At 42.6% G+C, this 18,755-nt stretch overlaps 1 protein-coding gene and 1 long non-coding RNA gene across 6 annotated transcripts in view; one reads left to right on the top strand and one right to left on the bottom strand.

The window, feature by feature from the left end:
- Positions 1-201: 201 nt before the first annotated feature.
- Positions 202-18,073, bottom strand: sall3a (spalt-like transcription factor 3a). 4 transcript variants are annotated; one of them, XM_085177120.1, is made up of 5 exons: positions 17,983-18,073; positions 14,465-14,658; positions 2,835-5,990; positions 2,186-2,523; positions 202-1,858 (listed from the first exon to the last, which is right to left on the bottom strand). In XM_085177120.1, the coding sequence occupies exons 2-5, from the start codon at positions 14,544-14,546 to the stop codon at positions 1,427-1,429; spliced, it is 4,008 nt and encodes a 1,335-aa protein (XP_085033246.1). In that variant the 5' UTR covers positions 14,547-14,658; positions 17,983-18,073; the 3' UTR covers positions 202-1,426. The 4 variants fall into 4 exon arrangements, with proteins under 4 accessions (XP_085033246.1, XP_085033245.1, XP_085033244.1 ...); XM_085177119.1 differs by lacking the exon at positions 17,983-18,073 and adding an exon at positions 14,991-16,400; XM_085177118.1 differs by lacking the exon at positions 17,983-18,073 and having other exon boundaries at positions 14,465-16,400.
- Positions 17,918-18,755, top strand: part of LOC146507965 (uncharacterized) — a 59,514-nt gene continuing 58,676 nt past the window's right edge. Inside the window, exons 1-2 of one of the 2 annotated variants that reach the window (XR_014876834.1) lie at positions 17,918-18,014; positions 18,120-18,194. This is a non-coding gene — a long non-coding RNA (uncharacterized LOC146507965). Of the gene's footprint in view, positions 18,015-18,070; positions 18,195-18,755 lie in introns of those variants that run through there. The other variant, XR_014876833.1, reaches the window with a different exon arrangement.

The raw sequence follows: 18,755 nt of genomic DNA, 5'->3' as shown, positions 1-18,755 counted from the left end.
AAAGTTGTTGTTTTTGCAGATGTTTAAATAGCAATGGATTTAAAAGCTGTTTTCCACACTCACATGGTGGCTCACACTGCAAGACCAAATTTCAATGGTAATAATTAGGATGACTAAAAAACAAAAAACAAAACAGAGAAGGACAAAAAAGAGAAGGAGAAAGCGTATTAAAGATAAGGAGACCACTGCAACACACACACACCTGTTTTCTTTTTATTTTATTTAAGAAGGTTGATTGAGTGATGAGTTTGTACTCTGACGAGTAGCACAGATGCAATAACAGAGAACTGACTCTGCCAATTGTAGGAGTGGTATGCTGAAAACAATGAAAACAGCACGTGATAGATAGCTCAGTCAAAAGGTTAACGGTAACTCACAGACAAAACGTCTTGTTTTTAAAAAGTGCATTCACAAACATGACAAATACTCTCAACTCATGATGTCTATTTTTTTTTAAGTGATACAAAATATGCATACCTGTTTTAGATTTGTCTGTATTTCTATACATAGATATTTATTCAAAAGGGTCACTTTTTTTTCTTTTTTACAAAGGTTAAAAGCAGGGTTGTGGTCATAGCAGCTTCGGATATCTCTAGCTTCTTCACTGTGTAATGAGATAATCATAGTCTCAACCGATATCCAAATAAAACCTACTGTTTTTCTCTGTTGTTCAACTCAAATGACATATTGTCTTCATTGAAAGAGATTTTCATGAGTGAAGCCTGCAGTTTAGAAAAAAAGATCAATAAAATGCTTGGGCCATTAAATATATTTTTGTATACCCGCTTTTTTTTGTCAATATCATAAATACTAAAGACACACGACAATAATATAAGACAATGCTGGGAGACTAAATGTAAAGATTAAAATAGTTCAAACATTATTTTTTTCAAGTTTTTCTAGATCATGAAAAAAAAAATCAGGCGAACACAGAACATTATACTTCAGTCTTTTCTTCAGTCTATCCATGGCCCTTTATATTTAAAATAGCAACCATAAACGAGGTTGGCAGACATTGTTCAGACTGACTTTGAGCTAAAACGCTGTCCTTTTTGTGTTTTAGTCCTGTCCAGATAAGATGCTTGCCAATCATAACTGAGGCAGGATCCTGGTTTTCAAAGGAATTCATAAAAGCAGTCAAACGTACTGATAAAAACCAATAAGTACCATGCAAATCTTGCAAGACGACATATTCTCAAACAAGAGACAAAGTATTCTTCGTATAGGCGAAATATCAAGTGAGCAGGGAATGGGTGAAAGGCAAAAACCTCTAATCAATACTAAATACTATGTTTCCAAAAACAAACAAAAAATATTTAATCTGTACATAATATAGTACGCATGAGTTCAGACTGGATCAGCAGTTTCTTTCCTCATAAACAGCCTTGTAGTCTTTGCCTACCTGGAATTATACAGAAAAGTCTCTTTAATTGATCCCAATTTCTTTGTTCTCCTCCATAAATCTGGAGAAGGGACGGTTAGCTGTGACCTCCAGACCAGTCTTTTCCATCCCCGTCATGGGAGGGCTGCTGCCTGTGTGAACACGGTCCATCCCTCCAGGCATTGCTCCCAATGAAGTGATTCCTGCGCCACCAAGGCTGACGGGCAGCTGGGGGATGCCTCCATTCTGGATCACAGAGATTTCATTGTTCTTCATGGCCAGGCCATTGGTGATGGCGGCTGCGTACTGGTTCCAAAAGCCCGGGTCAACGTTCATGGCCCGAGCAGCAAGATCTTTCTGAAACATCTCGCTGAACTTCATGGCGTCCCCACCCAGCAGGGCCATGGGATTCTCCACAGACAGTCGTCGACCCCTTCGGGCTGGGGCATTGTTCCACATGTGCGTTCCCATGTGAACCTAAAATTATTGACAAAATGACAAACAAATGAAAAAATAATGACTCTGTAATTGTAAATGGAAAATACTTGAAATGGAAATTGTGTGGGATGAACTGGAAAGGAAAACTAAATGTAAAAACATATAAGGCTACATTTTTAGAATGCTCTCTTTTTTGTGCTTCTTTTTTTGTTTTTTAATTGATACATAGTTTTAAGCAAATAAAATGTATTAATGTAGTACTTTTCAAGAGCAAAAAGCTGTTTGTTGGCAAAATCTGTAAATATTACAGAGCTTTGAACCTATGTAAAACTCAACTGATGCAATGTACTTTAAGCTGGGTCATACCTTGAGATTGCCCTTTGTGGTGAAAGCCCTTCCACAAATAGAGCAGGCGAAAGGTTTCTCCCCAGTGTGTGTACGCTCATGGATTTGCAGAGCACTGGCTGAGGAAAAATTCTTCCCACACGACTGGCAGTTGTGCTGCTTAGGAGTGCGTCGTGGAGGTGGGGGAGCCAACATGGGGTTGATGCTAGGGCTCATGGTGGTTGGGGGCGCTGCAGCTGGAACCTGAATACCCACGGGCAGGTGAGGGTTGTCGCTCAGAGACATTGACTTCCCATGGCCGTTCATTTCCATTTTAATCATGTTTGATGCGGTGCTGGCCAAATTGGGAGTGCTCAGCCCTGAACAAACAAAAGTAAAAAAACAGAACAATTCGATTTATATTCTATTAGTAAAACACCAAAAGCCTTTGAACAGTCAGAATTTGACTTGAAAATCTAAAAAATCCCTGCTGAAATCTTATAGTTATTTGGTCAAGGTCCTTATTATTCATAAACAACTCTTTTCTATTTTTTCATTCTCTTACTGTCAACAATTTTTCATCTTTAAATTATTATGATATTGAGATGTGGTTATTAATACATTATTATGAACTCCCAAATGTGCCCAGATAATGAATTCACTTTAGATTTGTGTTTTTGCACATACACACCTCGATCTCTGTTTAGAAACAGCACGTTGAAGTGGCTCTCCTCTTTGATAAAGTGCCTGCCTGGCTGAGTGGCAGTCAGGTCAAGGGCCCCAGTGCCTTCAGTTGCAGGAAGCGGAGATGGCGTCTCGGATTTTTCCGACTTTACTGTTGCCAGGCCAGCTGTATTGTTGTCTTGGACCTCCTCTGCTGTCATGGCACTGCTGATGTTATTATTGTTGAGTGCAGCAGGGGATTTGGATCGCTGGCTCTCAGAATGACTGTGGGCTGGAGACAAATGCTGGATAGAGCCAGAGGACTCAGACAAAGCGGGGCTCCCCAAGCTTTGACCCTCAGCATCCCCAACTACAGATAGAGAATCAGTGGTAAAGCAATCAGTCTCCCCTCCAAAGCTACTGCCATTCTGCGAAGGCTTCAGACCAAATGTACGAGTCATGTTGACGGTAGAGTCAATCATCTTCATCTGGTTCTCCATTGCAGCAATGCTGGAGATTACGGAAGTTGGTGGAGAGCTCCCAGGTGAAAAAGGTTTGGATGAGTCCATATCTCCCTCTTTTAAATCAGCTTCATCATCTATGGCCTGCTCCATTTCATCCAGAAGGTCATCATCATAATTGCTCATGGCATCTAAGCTCTTCTCATCAAAGGAGGGGTCAGTATCCATTTCTTGCAGGCTTTCGGGGATGGGTGTGTTGGGAATTTGCCCGCCCATGTGCATACGGATGTGCTGCTGCAGTACAACTGCATTGGTGAATTTCTTTTGACATATAGGACAAGAGTGCTGAACCCGAAGTGGAGGTTTGGACCTGTGGACACCAAAGTGTGTTTTCAGATTTCCCTTGGTTGTAAATGCCCGCCCACATATCTTACATTTAAAAGGCCTTTCACCAGTGTGGATGCGATAGTGCATCTTCAGAGCACTCTGGCAACTCAGAACACGGTGACAGATGACACACTGGTTGGGGTCAGTCATCTTCTTGTCAATATTCTCAACAAGCTGCTGCAACTTGGATGTCTCTGATGTTTGCATAGAGTCTAAGAGGCCTCCAAAGGGAAACTTGGCCTTAAAATGGTCTGAGAGCATGGGAAGGACAGGATGGGAGACAGAATTAGAGGCCGAGTTGGGGCTACTGATGGGTTCAGAGACCTGTCCACTGCTGGACGATGATGTGGAGGTGACAGTGGTGGAAAGAAGCACTTGAGTTATGGTCGTTGTGCTAGTCGTGTTCTCTCCCGGTCTAGTAGAGCAGCTTGCAGGCAAAAGAATGCCTTCGGGTTTCAGTAAAGGAGGTGCCTCACACCCTAGGCTTGGTTTTGGGGATGGTGAAGTAGTGGTCATGCATGAGTCAGTGATGATATTTGGGGACAAAGATGCACAGTCACTTGAGGGTGGGGATGGCCTCTGAGGAGACCTGTTGAGCGGAGTGAGGCTTGGAGACTCACCAAATCCTCCCATCATACTCGGTAATGTTGGAGGCAGCTGGAGTCCGACAGAGGTGGGAACTGTGGGAAGAACTGGCTTACTGTCTAGCCATGTGGTAACAGGTTTTTCTGGGGGCAATGACATGCCATATGGGATGCCTGAGCTTGTGGGAACATTGTCCAGGTACTCTGGCACAGGGTAGGGGTTCATCTGTATATGTGGGTATTTCTCTTTGTGCCTCTGGAAGTGGACTTTCAGATTCCCCTTGGTGGAGAAGCGGTTGCCACATATGTTGCATTTGTAGGGCCTTTCTCCAGTGTGGGAACGCAGGTGGATCTGTAGGGCACTGTCACTGCCAAACACCTTGGCACAGAACCGACACTTATGCTTGAAGAAGGGGTCCTCAGAGCTGGGCTTAGTGTCAAATACAGACACGTTTGGGGGCTTCCCCTTGCGGTGCTTCATTAGAGCAGAGAGAGGATCGAGTGCATTGGCTGTGGCTGCTATACTGGCCAGTGGATTAGGGAAGATAACACTGCTCGAAGAGCTGTGAGGTATCAGCGGTAGACTGGAAGAAGAGCTCAGGAGGGTGCTGTGAGTGAGGGAAGGAGGGGTGCTAGAGTTCCTGGAAAGAGTTGAGCTGCTGCTAATGCCACTACCTCCTGTTACACTACTACTAGTGCTAATGCTGTTGTTTGTGACAGAGGATGAGCAGGGGGGAAGTAGAGATGACAATCCAGTACCACTTGGTGGAGGAAAAGCTGAATTAGTTGAGGATGTGATCGGACCTGAAGAGTTAGATTGCTGACTGCTGCTTTGTGGTGTTTGAGAGAGAGGCCCTTCTATTGCTGAGGTCAGAGGTGAAGGTCCTTGACCATTGAGAGTGGCCGGCAGTCTAACAGGCAGCTGATGGACTGGGGGAGTGATAAAATTATGTAGCTGAAGCTGACTTGCAACAGGAGGGACACAGGAGGAGACGGGCCCCTGGCTTCCAGTAGCGTTGCTGTGATGGTGGTTAAGAGCAGGCTGTGGGGCAGACTGTCTGTTCATGAGAGCCACTTGACTGCGAATTTGTTCTATTAGCTGCAGCTGATGAATTTGCTGCTGTTGGAGGGCCATCAGCTGGTCCAAGATCATGGGAATAGCCATGGTGGAAACCCCACTGCCCGCTGCTGCCCTTACACTCTGTGAAAACTGGGCAACTGCAACACGGGTGCCATGAAGAGTCTCTAAGGTAACATTGGTGCTTGGCATGGCGTAACTTGTAACAGCAGAGGGAACGACATCATTGAGCTGAGGTAGGGAGCCATCTGGCTCAGGGGATGTCACATCTCTTTCTTCAGGATCCACATTTTTTTCGGGAGAAAGCTCCAGCTCCATCTGCTCGTCCTCCTTTTCCAGGACACTGACCCCATTTAAGGTTGCTGTCTCTGGGATGTCATCCCCCTCACCAGCAGGGCTGTGGCTCCCCTCCCTGGGGTCCTCACTGTCAGCCTGCTCACTAGGGCAGCTGGGTACAGGGGAGGGCTCTGTAGGGTACTCCTGTGAGGGGTTAGGTGTGTCCTCATTGTCATTCACTATAAGCACCAGGGGGTTCTTAGTGCAGCTCTTTAAATGTTCACAGAAGTCTGACCATTTGAAGAACTCAGCACAACACTTCTCACATACATGGGTCTCCTCACTGCCACTGCGGCTCTCATTCCCGCTGTCGGCATCATCCAGCACATCACCTCGGGCTACAAAAAGCGAAGGGAGGGGGGTCAGAGGAGTGAAAAGGGACAAAAAGAAACCAAAGGGAGGAGGGAGGGAAGAAAGAAGAATTAATGAATAAATAATCAATAAAGAATCCACACATATTTTCCAGTGCAGTGCTGCAAAGATTTAACCTTTGATTTTTTTTCTCTCTTTTAACATAACCAAAATCAATATTCTTTTTTTTTTCACTCTGAACAAATTGCCCTAGTTCACCAATTCTCAAGACCCAGATTTGTGCATTCACGCCCTCTCCATAGTGCCAGGTAATAATTTTCTTTGTGCAATCCATCAAATTATGAGGGCCTATCAGTTGTGGATACTGCCACTTAATGAAATTCCATAGAACATATTGATTTCCAATATTTCATACAATTCACAGCTGCCTCATCTGTTGGGTACAAATCAGGACTTTGATGGCCCCATTAGGATTCCCCTCTGCTATCAAGCTCAGTCATTTCCACTTGAATTTCAAATGCCTGGCTTTCCATTTAGCATCGCAAAGGTAATGTTAGAGCCCTGAATCTAAGCAAATACCTATACTGAACTTTTGCCACCTTGTCACAAAAATGCATCATCATATGTAAGTGATGATATCTGTTGACTATAGACTTTTTTTTGTACACTATCTACAAATAGAAAAAAAAACATAAATCTTGACCTTTTAAAATGTGCATAACAAATCCCTATAATTTAAAAGTTTTCACAATTTCATTCTTTTTCAAAATGTTCCAAATAGAAAACATTCCCTTTAAGTTAGGCAACACTCAGTGTGTTACTCCTCTCTCTCCACCGGCCATGCTCTCTGACATAAGACTCAACAAATTACATGCTAGTGCCATGGCAGCAAAGTCACTGATTAGTTACACATGTTTAATCACAGTTGTAGGAAGCCACTTCCTCTTTGACATGCAACCATCAAGAGTCAAACAAACCCGTGCGAGCGCCGAGCGTGGACCAAATTCACACCTGATATAAACCATGTAAAAATGGCCTCCTCTTATTAATCCCCCCCCCCCCTTTTTTTTAGTTATAGCGTGCGGGTCTCTCTGTCGGGGACGTCTGCATAAATAAAAATGTCTGAGTAGGAAGCACACTCAGTCACCACAAGACATCTAGCACGTACTTTATTTCAGAGTCGTCTCCTGTTCAGTTTACATTTGACGACCAGCGAATATCTGGTAAACTATTTATCCACAAATTAAACCACTGTGTATACACATTTAAAATGTTAAGACAATTTCATGGGCAATTGCTGGAAATAAAAAAAGATTTACTTCATGCAAAGGCTGCTATAAAACAAGGTTATGTTCTTCAGTGATCCTATATTGTTTAAAAGTAGTTAATAACTAAGAAAAAAGTTAAATTCAGGTTAATTATTACTGTATGTGTATGACAAAAAAAAAAAAATCCCAAAGCATAAAAGCATGTCTGAATTTAACTGCTTTCACTTGTGCATATTTTCTTTTTTCCTCTAAGCAACTCACCCAGTGGGCTAAACCAGCTTGTTCACTAAATTTTAAAAAAAGAAATCAGAATCAGAAAATTCCTTGGAACATATAGTGCACATTTCCTTATCATTAAAAGACCCGTTATGCTTTTCAAGTGAGCAATAGAGAGATTCATACATTGCTTGTGCTAACTTCAAAGGTTAAAGCGGAGTAAACCATAGCAAAGCAGAAATGAAGCATTTTTGCCAATTACAGTGACTCATTAGGAAAGAAATTCATCACTCCTCCTGTAATTTGTGGCCAAAGGGGCCATGCGCCATCGTGGTCTGGTGTCTGTGACTTAATTAATTATCAGCAGAACAGTTTTGGACAGACTCCGTGCTCTCATCCTCATTGGGGTTAGAGCTGACAAAGTAAGATATTATTTTACTAATTCATGGGTGCTGCCAGTTAAAAAAAAAAATCAATTAAGGAATTAAAGGAAAAGAAAATGTAAAATCCTTATGGTTTTATCCCAAGACATACATTGTACGTTGAGACCTCGGTATTAAAAAAAAATCCATTGAAAAACAAATTAGTCATTTAAGCTCAAATACAAAACAGAAATTGACAAGTGAAAAGGAGCAAGTGACTGGAAACGTCAGCGACACGTGACGGCAGGCTAAAAAGCTCCTTAGCCCAGCAGCGGACAGCAGAACTCATTTCCATAATTGAGGGTTGAAAGGTCAACACAAATGAGTAGGCATTGTGTTGAGCTGATTAGTTATTAGAATGGTATTACTGTCAATCTCTTTTATTCATTCATACAATTACAAGTGGGGGTCTTTGTATGCCTCTGACCTCTCTCTCGCTCTCGCGCACGCACACACACACACACACACACACACACACACACACACACACACACACACACACACACACACACACACACATTTCCTAAGACGGACAAAGAGAATTCACAGATTATGTGCATATGTACGAGGACAAACACCTAAAAAAAATTACAACCTGCAAATTTAGACCTGCAAAAGCATGGTTTTTTGCCGTTAGTAGAGTGTACCAGTCACTTCTACACATACACAGGCCTCTGCTCCTAAATTGACTTATTTTCAAAAAAACAAAACCAAAAAAACAAAAAGGAAAGAAAAGACTCTCATAAATTACATTTTGTCCATTAAAAAAATCCTTCCTGTCTCATAACTTTAGTAACTTTAGAGCGCTAATTATTATTATAAAAGAAAAAAAATCTTATGTCCGATGCTTTTTTTAAATTCAAATCTAAAGACTGTGTAGTTGTATAAAATACACCGCCTCTTTGCACACCGCTAAAAACCAAGGAAAACACACGAAATTGCCGTTTTCAGGTTTACTTTGACTAATGCTACAGTTAGTCAGCATTAATCATAGAAACACAAATTACAGCTGCGTACATTACAGATTATTGTCATACTTCTCGAGGAAAAAACAAAAACAAACAAACGAGCATTAGGAAAGCTCATAATCTTAAAACAACTGTGTTGCTGTAACCTGTACAGTGCTATTGTGCTGTGGAGCTAAGAGGCGACATTTTGTGGTTGCTTTGGGTTTGCAATGCAACACAGTGGAAAGGGATGCATCCATACGTGTGTGTGTTTCTATATGATTTTATATGTGTTTGTGTTGGGGAAGGGGCTAATATTGATTTTCCTATAGTATGAAAAAGAAGGGGACGGAAAAAGAATCCAATCCATTTTTCATTGCTTTAAGAGTCTTCATTTACCCAGATACAAATATTAAGTTGAAGGTAGTCAATAGGGGGATTGTAGACATTGAATCTGTGTGTCCGCTATCTTGCTCAGCAATCTCTGGCATGCCAACTGAAACTGCTAATCTGACATATTATATCAGATGAGGTATTCATGCTTACCATGGATTCTGTGAAAGTCACAGAGCCGGGCATTGAGAGAAGCACTGAAGCCTTGGCCAATTACAAATTTTCCCATTCTTAACAATTTCCAGATTCACATAATGAAAACAAACAGCAATGAGAGTGGGAGCATTTACCCTACGTCGAGGTATTTCAATCTCAGTAAGTGCAGGGTATTGTAATTTAAATGCGCAATTAAAAAGTCTTCATCATACCCCGAGAACTTACATGTCATTTACACCAACAGCAGTCTGTGAGGGCAGCATATCGTGACCAGCCTCTGTGATTGCGCTCTTCCTAAAAAGGCCCCTCCTTCTGCCCCCTTAAAATGCATTCTTCTCAAGAATGTGAGGATAGCTTAGGACCCTTAAAGAGAGATGCATCCCTGTTGGTCCTGCTCAAGCTGGAAGTTGAGGGGGGAAAAAAAAAAGAAAGAGGCCTGCTGCGTCCAACAATGTTGGAATTTGTGGCCTGATTAAATTTTTCCATTACACTTTTTGACACACTTCCGCAACTCTAATCGTGAGTATAAAAAAAATAAATAAATAAAAAATAAAGACGTTTCAAGTTATTTTAAGTTGTTTGAGAGACATTTTAACTGAGACACAGCGTGCACTCTGCTTAGTTCTAACTGGGACATAATCTGCACCGGAAAAAGACAAATGTCACTTAAATTCTGAACATTTGTAGTTAGTTCATTTTTGTTTAAAAGAATGACTCTTTAGCATACTGGTTAAGCCTCATAGCAAAGTTAAGATTAATTGCATGTTTGCATGATTTAAAAATAATAATAATCAAGATTCAATAAAATAAAGGAAATCTAAATAATTATGCTGTCCTGCTGTACCCATGAAGCATATCCACGAATGACTCAGTGCATCCTCGGACTTGCAGAGGCTCAGTCGTCCTCAGCACAGCGCTGTGAGTGTGTGTCATCGGCCTGGTCAGCCCTACTGCAGAGTGGTACAGTCATATCTGCCCCAACAGAGAGGCCTTTGTCATGGCCTGCAGATGTGGAGCAGCCAAAACATTAACGATTTGTTTGTGTAAGCATTTGCAATACAGTATTCAATGACGACACTCTGTCCAGATGACACTCGCCAAGATGCCTCTCTGCCTCCGGATTTACAAAAAGAGTCCGAGACGAGGCCACAGGATCTAATGCGCTCTCGTTCTCTAACGTCAAAAGAGATTTTTTTATTAATCTTTGCTTGGGGTTTGTTTAAATCAAATTGAACTCAGAGCTATATGTTTCCTGTTTTACACAGAAGGCAAAGCTGCACATCTCCGCTCACACGTTGCTCCTCCGCGTCCCCACTTTCTGGACAAACTGGTGTTTAAAATCGTCTGAATAAGCCAAAACCAAACCATCAAAACCAAACCATTTAAAGGGGAAATTTACCCCTTCAGCTGACTACATGTTAGCTTTTTACCTAAATCCTCCAAATCTGCTGTCTTGTCTAACATTAAATAATTCTTCCCTTCCCTGTCTAGTCCTTCCTCTCAATCAGGATCTCACTTGTTCGTGTGCTGAGTGGTAATTAAGACACAGCCATATTTGAGTGCCTTCTTGAAGACATCTTTGGCACAACTATGTGGGTGGTCCACAGGCCTGCACCCAATGGTGAGAGTGGATTAAAACAAAAGGCAAACAAAGCCCCGCTGCAGGGAAAGTGGTAACAACCATGTTGTCACTACCAGCAGGGATTTTCTCACTTTATTACATTTTCTTGGATTCATAACCATACACGCCCGTGCCGCTGCTGCTATGACGAAAAGAAAGGAAAAGGGCTCAGCCCAGAATGAACTCTGAGGAGATTTTTAATTCAAATAATTGCGACTGTGACTTGAGCCTTGTTGTTACCTGTTCCTCAAGTGTCTCGTATTTTTCCAGAGTAATAATTTTAGAAAAAGAAATCTGCCTTTCTTGCTTGAACAATGCTGTGCATGTCCACTGACAACTGAGGAAATTTACCTTTGAAAATTCTTCTAAATCTTCGTGTGACTGCGCAGAGTTTGGCCACCATTGCTCCCCTGCACATTCACACCTTGAACGACACTGGATGCCGAGAAAGCGGTGGTGAAAAGCCTGCTGCTGCTAACGCTTTCTAGGACACAAGGAAACTGCGCTGCCAAGGTCAACGGCACACATGTTCTAATTGTACAAGGAGCTTGACATCTAGCGGCAGGATCTGGCTACCCGGGGCTACACAAAGGTTAAGACAGCAAGCTTTATAAAAGCACTTCTAAGCAGACCACCCCCTCCTCTTCCCTTTCCCCATCCTAGCACACACACACACAAACACACACACACACAAAAACCCTCCCATGCCCCCAGGAGGAAAGTGTCCGGAAAGCCTGAGGGGAGATGATATGCCAGACAAGGGCTTGTTGGCACTTGATTTTAGTTGTTCATGTTTTCATGGATGCGGCACATTAAAGAGTACTCAGTAAGCTGCAGAGGGACAGCAGTCATAAATGCCACATACAAAGGAGACAAAATAATATTGGGAATATTTAGGGGAAATGAAGGTGTAAGCTGAAGCTTTCCAGGCACAGGGTTCGATTTGGCTGATTCTTTCCTTGTTTTCTTATTTGTAAGAAATGGTGAAGATCCCTGAGCACAATTTGAACACCACATTCTTCTTGACGTTCTCTTCAGCACTAAGCTGAGCAAAAATGGATTTTAAGTCTCACTTTTGAATCCCGTCGACGTTAATACGCGGTGGTTATGTCAAGGCCAACAATCGATAGTGTTCGTCGCAAGCTGCACCACACAGCAACAGAGAGCGGAGAATCCGATCATGCTGCAACGACACACTGACAGGGTGACATTCGTAGCTCATCATGTACGGTAGTGTTGGTTGAGGCATGGTATTATTAGGTTTATTTAAGTATGTATGGGCTCACTGTGCTCTGCCAAGGGCTTGAGATTGTTTCACTGCTACGTCTTTCCTGAAAACAAGCGAGCCAGTATAGTTGCTTCAGCAAGGAAAGAACATTCCACGGACACTTTCAGTCTCGAGCACAATGGCACTGACAGCATACAGTATGTTACCGATAACGCTGTCTGAGTCTGTGTGTATTTTAATTACGCCAGGAGGTGTGTGTTAATCTGTGGAATAAAATTCAGAATAAGTGTGTGAGATTTTTTTCTTTTTTATTCCACTCTTCTTTTTCCCCCTCTCTCTGTGGATCTGACTGTTTTCTGTTTTATAAATTGCAATCAACATTTCAAATCAAATATTTGTAACCTAACCTCGAAATCATCCAAACGTGAGATTTGACAGGAGCAAAAACAAGTTTGATTTTCAATCCACAATCCTACAGGAGTGCAACTTGATGGATGATTATCTCTGTACAGAATCTGAGTAGGGTCATCTGAAACACCAAAACAGGAAAAGTGTCTGTGTTTGTCAATTAGTCAGAAATTATATTTAAAAAAAAAGGAGAGATCCAAAGAGTAAACTGAACAAAAGAGTCGGGAATCATCAGTGTGATCCCCCACCCACCCACCCCTCACACCAGCATTTCCCCATGCAAAGAGAGCTTCTCCTCAGAGATTACATCACACATTTCTATTCTAAAGAAACCCTGGAAAATGTGTGTGTGCGTGTTCGCGTGTAAGTGTGTGTGCGCATGTGTGGGTGTCTGCATCTGGGTGTGAGTGTTGGCCAACATGGGCCAAGATAGAAAGGTATAAATAATAGCAGTGATTTGTTGAGAGCTGTGAGCTTCACTGATACCCAAAACACACACACAAACATAAACACGCACACACACAGCTTTCTAAGTTTAAATAAGAGAAATGAAATTGACAAATTGTGATTTTTTTAAAGTTTTCAAGTAAATTACAGTATTGTTGTTAAGATATACTGCAGTAAATTGATATATTTTGTCTTATCCTCATATTTGCAATACATAAAATGATTTTTTTAAATGTTAGATTTTGCCACAATTTCAATAATAATCTGCCAAATAATGTGGGACTTGTGCTCTGTACGTTTTTTTGTTTTATAGAAATCCAGTCATATTATTCCTGCAGCACTTCATCTGCCTTCGGACCTGACTTTAGCCCTATAATGATAGTGTTGCTGCGCAAAAGCGCAGTATAAAGGAAAAATAATCCTTTTTTCCCCCCACATGGCGAAGACGAGCTTTGTCAACCGATCTTGTCGATACTGTGCGCAAAAAGGAACAAATCAAGTGTGCTAAATTTATGTGGGGTGGGGAGGTGGGGGTAAACAAAAAGCATTTCCATAACAAAACAAGTCTTCGACCTGCAACAGATTCCGCAGGCGCTCAGGGAAAAGAGACACACATGCAAAAAAAATAAAAAAACAAGATAAAAAATAGAAATGTATAAATTAAACGGCTTTTTAAATGAAGTGTTTAAAAAATGTATATATATGACCCATTGCTTTCACATCTGCGGAATAAATAATTCTAAACCTCTGGGAGAAAAAAAAGCCAAATAATTTTCCAACTTCTTTCGTGTGTTTGTTACAGTTGTGCTTGCATTTATACGCGTGCGCGTGCACGTCCAAAACCAACTGCAAAAGTGTTGAAATACACTATTTGAGAAGAACACAGCTCCGAGATTTTTGTTTTTTAAACAGGCCTTTAAAATGGGCCTCCGGCACCTAATGTAGACGCTGTAACCAAAATGTAAACTCTTTACTAATATTAAAATTAACCTGCCTGACAAAAGACGATCATATGATGCAGGTTTAACAGTTTTTTGGGGGAGGGAGGGAGGGGGGACAAAACAGACACAAAACTTCTAAATCGTCAGACTTCCTCTTCGACTAAGGTGACACGTTTGACTTAATATTCGCATCGTTTTTTGATTTATTGCAAATGATTCCGCGTATGCCTATGAAATAAATCCACTATCCCCACTACAAAAAAACCCCCAAAATAATAATAATAATGATAATAATAATCCAAATGACTTTAAACCTCTTTAATTGAAAAGAATGTGTTAAAACGTTTGTCAAACAAAGTGAAGAAACAAACGTAAATTGAAGAGCGGAGCTGCGTGGGGAAGCTCTGAAAGCAGATCAGGCTAAAGGAACTTCAGCTGATCAAATCCACTCACCGTGCTCGGAAATCACCCCGGCTAGTGCGGGATCCTCGTCCGACTTGAGGTGCTGCGGTTTGGCTTGCTTGCGTCGGGACATGCTGCTGGCTTTAGTGGTGGCGATGCTGCTGCGTTTGCGCTCCGAGATGTGTCTGCGTTTTGCAGATACATCAGCGAAGAGCGAATCAACACACAAAAAGTTCGCAAACAGTCTGGTGGCGGAGAGAGAGAGGAGGAGAGAAAAAAATATAAATCTGAAATTAGCCGGTGTTGCTGCTGCCGCTGCTGTTGCTGTGCGTTGGATTGCGCATGTCGGTATAATAATTATGATAGTGAATAATGCCTCGCGATTAATGGCAGTGTGTGAAGGTGGGGAGGATTGGCTGGAGGCCAATGGACGCGCATTGGATATGGTAATGAGGGACGGACTAAGCAATTAGCCGCTTCACTCGTAGACTTTATCCGTCTCTTTTGTCTTTACTATCCAACCTCCACCTCCCCAACAACACAAAACAACACAACACACCAAAATCTCTTGTTATACCCAGTTCACATGGGGTCTCCAACGAGGGGGACGCCGGGCTCCTTTGCCCCCTACTCCTTTGAGTAAGCGCACTGACTCACAAGTACTAAGGATTCACCAGCGCTTTCTTCTTTTTTCCTTCTTTTCTTTGACGAAGTGTCTCTCCCTGGCCTCAACGATCCATCGTTTACCGCAAAACTTCAGAAAACGATTTCTCGTTAAGTCTGTCCCGAGATACTGGCTCAGTTGTCGCAGCGCCTCTCTCTCTAACTTCTTTTATTTATTTATTTTTTCTTGTTCTGTGCGTGTGGCGAGGTGAACACGCAACTCCTTGAATCGGACTCAAAGGAAGCGACGTCTAAAGTCGAGATGTGTCAGATTTCTGTTGGTGGACATCTTCCCGGTGAAGCAGCCGCTGTTTGAGTTGCTACACGGGCACCGGCAGCAAGGAGAAGTGGACGGGACGAGTTAAGTTATTTGCAATAGAGCGATAAACTGCCACCAGCTTTTGCTTTTCTAAAGGCTCAGCTCCGCTCTCCAAACTTTGACGCGCGTCTTCCGAGAGAGCGGCGCCAAGATTAGCAACAGTGCTCCTCTCAGTAACAACAAGAACGTCTGTGTGATCAAACACTCGTGTGTCCGACAAAGAGAAGTCGTTTCGGTGCGTGTCTGACCGCGACGAAGTTCCTCCCGTGTACCTCCTCTCGCCGTGTATGCGCCCTCGGCTCGGTGCGCTCTCCAAAAGCGTCTTTTCTGGATTTTGCTGATCAAAAAAAAAAAACAAGCACCAGTTGATTTCCGAAAAAACCCAAACCAAAACAAAACAAACAAACAAAAAGAAAAAAACTAAAGCTTTACTCGGTGTCTTTCCTTCGCTCGGCTCTCGGGCTCATATCGAAACCAACTTTGAAGTTATCTTCTGGCAGCCCTCTAGCAGCGTCGGTCGGTCTCTCGCTGTTGGGCATGGCTCTGTGTGTGGGGGACTGCGCTGTGTGTGAGAGTCAACCCCCAAGCAGGGGTTCAGCCCATTGCTTTCAGCCACCACTAGGATGTACCACCACGTTACTGTTCAATGGATCGTCCACAGACTTCTGTGTGAACACCCAGATTTGACCTCCCATCATATAATATCTCACCCGTCACCGCCCGTATCCGCCAGAAGGCTGGGTCATCATATTAATGCGGCAGAGTATTTTTATTTTGTGACATCGGCGATTTTCTGATTACACGGTAGGCTTTCAATCACAACACCCCGGCTTTATTCTAACTTTGATTCTGGAATGTGGACATTTTACGCACGGTGGCGGTTTTTGAACATGTGGGCTGCTTTTTGATTTATGTACCGACACTAATATTGGGGAAATATTGAAAAAGAACACAATAATAATAATATGAATAAGTAAAGTGTGTCAGAGTACACATCATACAGCATATAATTAAAACATCTTTCCCTCAACACACAGTTAAAATAAATACAGAAATTAATTATAATTTTGCACTAAAATGTACGCATGCACAGTGGGGAGAAAGGAACCAAATGAGCTCGTGCTTGAGTGCCATGCGAACACTGCGTTTTATTTATTTATTTATTTATTTAACAGAAGTAACGGTTTCATGTTTATTTCCGTATTGCCAGCTTAAGGTAAATGTATTTTCATATTGCATCGTTAAAAGTGGATGTGGAAAATGGGCACATCATAATCGCGCTTGTTTCCGACTTCAGGCGCACAAATGGTGCCAATTCCTGACTAAATTAGAAACCTTTAAACTGTAATGATAGATCTTCAGCTTTTTTCAGTTCATGGGTGAGCTCAGTTAGAGCTTCCCCGCTCTCCCCCTCCCTCTCCCTCCCTCTTGTCTGTTTGACTTGTCTATTCCCCCGCGTCCACCTCATATGAGAGACAAATCTGTTGACAACAAGGTCGTCCTGTGAGCAAACTTTCGGTGCCCCCCCCCCCCTTTTTCTTCTTCCTCTCCATCTCTTTCCATCATCCCCTTTGAAGTTATGTCCAAAAGGCTGTTATTATCTGGTATTAATAGATGCAGCCCCAGGAAGACAAAATCAGCTATTGATAATTGCAAGGAGTATACGGCAGCTACTGTATCGATCGGCGTGTCCTCCACTCCCCTGGTACTGAGAGATAAGGAGACACACTCTTTAGAGCAATATAATTTCTTTTGACCTATCTGCTTGCTACAGACTTATGATGAATAGCCAGAGTGGCTGAAGTCCTTTATCACCAAAGTTACCCCCTTGATATAATATTGATTCTTTATAACTAGCTCGCCACACAAAAATCAAACTGTCCACTTGGCCATCATCATCATCAATATCATCACAAAGGCGGAGGAATGAAGATCCCCCGCGCGTCTAAAGGCGAGCCGTTACAATCTCCTCTGTAGGCCTAATCTTTATTTTGCTGATGATGAAAGGAGAGGGGAAACGAGGCAAGGTGCCATTTAAGACGCGGTGCCATTTAATCCGGTATAGACTACACATACACACACCGCACACACTTATAGAGAGAGAGGGAAAGAGAGGGGGTGTCCAGACGGGGCTGCCGAACAGCTTTGGAATTCACGTCGCTTGAAAAGTTTGATTTCCACTAAGCTTTACGTAACCCTAAGAGCCCCTGTGATTTTATATAGCTTGATCTGACTTCAAAAATAAATAAATTACCAAGTCAAATATTATTGTTGTCCAATTTAGTGCAGTGGACGAGCAAATATATACATAAATACGTTTTAAAAAAGCACTTTTTTGTTTCATGGCACTGCGGATACCGGATGCGCCTCAGAGGTATCCTTTAGCCTTAAAGGCTGCTTCGCTGCAGAGCTGGAGCCCCACCGAGGCTGTTACAACGGGGGCCACTCTCTCTATTCTCCGAGAGAGGAGTGAGAGTGCTGCTGGTGCTGCTGGTGGAAGAGGAGGAGGAGAGGGGGCATGGTGGCGGAGGAGGGTGGGAGAGGAGGGAGAGCAGAAACGTGTAATCACCCAAACAACCGTTTTTACCCGTTTCACCCCCTCTGGATCTGTGTCGCAAGGTGAGAAAAGGGCTGCTTGGGCTTCCACGCTGGCCCTCGCTGCATCACAAAGTGCACAGGCAGAATTCGGTAACAACTCCTCTCCTCTATTCTTACACCCCGCAGTCCGCTGTGAGCCTGTCTGCCTTTCACTGCGGATATCGTGGAGGGAGGCCGGAGCGTGAAGAAGACACCAGAGAGGTAAAAAAAAAAAAAAAAAAGACTCCCAGAGTTTGAATTTACTGCTTCGCTTTGGCCGCTGTGCATCACTGTGTAATAATAGCTTTAAAGTTATCCGTTACATATCTTTAAATAGGAGGATCTAAGAAATTGAATTTTTATATGTGTGGCTCAGGTTGTAAAGCATGTGATTAGACCGCTAAAGTGGCGCAGTATGAAAAAAAAAAATATGCGTGCGTTGCGTTGTTGTCCAATCAGACGTCTTTGCGCCGCCGCAACTGGTGCCAAGACGCATTTACACACGCCGCAGGCTACTGTAGCAGCCTATAGCAGCCTATGGCATAATCCCAGGGCTTCATCTGCACCAATCAGAGATGAGATGGAACTTTTTCTGCCACTGAATGAGCCCAATTACAGCGTCTCTGAAGGCAAACCCAAACAATATTTATATAGTTTCATTGTCTGCGTACGCTTTTGAAGCAATCTATACTTACATTGTCTGTTGCTAAACTTGTACTTTATTCCTTGTAATTAGTCCACGAATAATTTACAATTTAGCAATGATTTTTTTTCCAGTCTTAG

Source organism: Neolamprologus multifasciatus, chromosome 11 (assembly GCF_963576455.1).
Source record: "Neolamprologus multifasciatus chromosome 11, fNeoMul1.2, whole genome shotgun sequence".
NCBI classification, from domain to species: domain Eukaryota; kingdom Metazoa; phylum Chordata; class Actinopteri; order Cichliformes; family Cichlidae; genus Neolamprologus; species Neolamprologus multifasciatus.
Note: the sequence above shows the minus strand (reverse complement) of the source record. Positions and strands in the feature narration are given on the sequence as shown.

Bases quoted from the DNA above. Each gene is read 5' to 3' on its own strand.
- sall3a (XM_085177121.1), bottom strand. From the start codon at position 6,298: ATGGATTGCACAAAGAAAATTATTACCTGGCACTATGGAGAGGGCGTG. The intron at 6,014-6,047 runs TTGGTTTCTTTT...CACTCCTCTGAC, and splicing joins TTCTTCCCTCCCTCCTCCCT to CCCCCTCCCTTCGCTTTTTG. The intron at 1,859-2,185 runs GTATGACCCAGC...CAATAATTTTAG, and splicing joins CCACAAAGGGCAATCTCAAG to GTTCACATGGGAACGCACAT.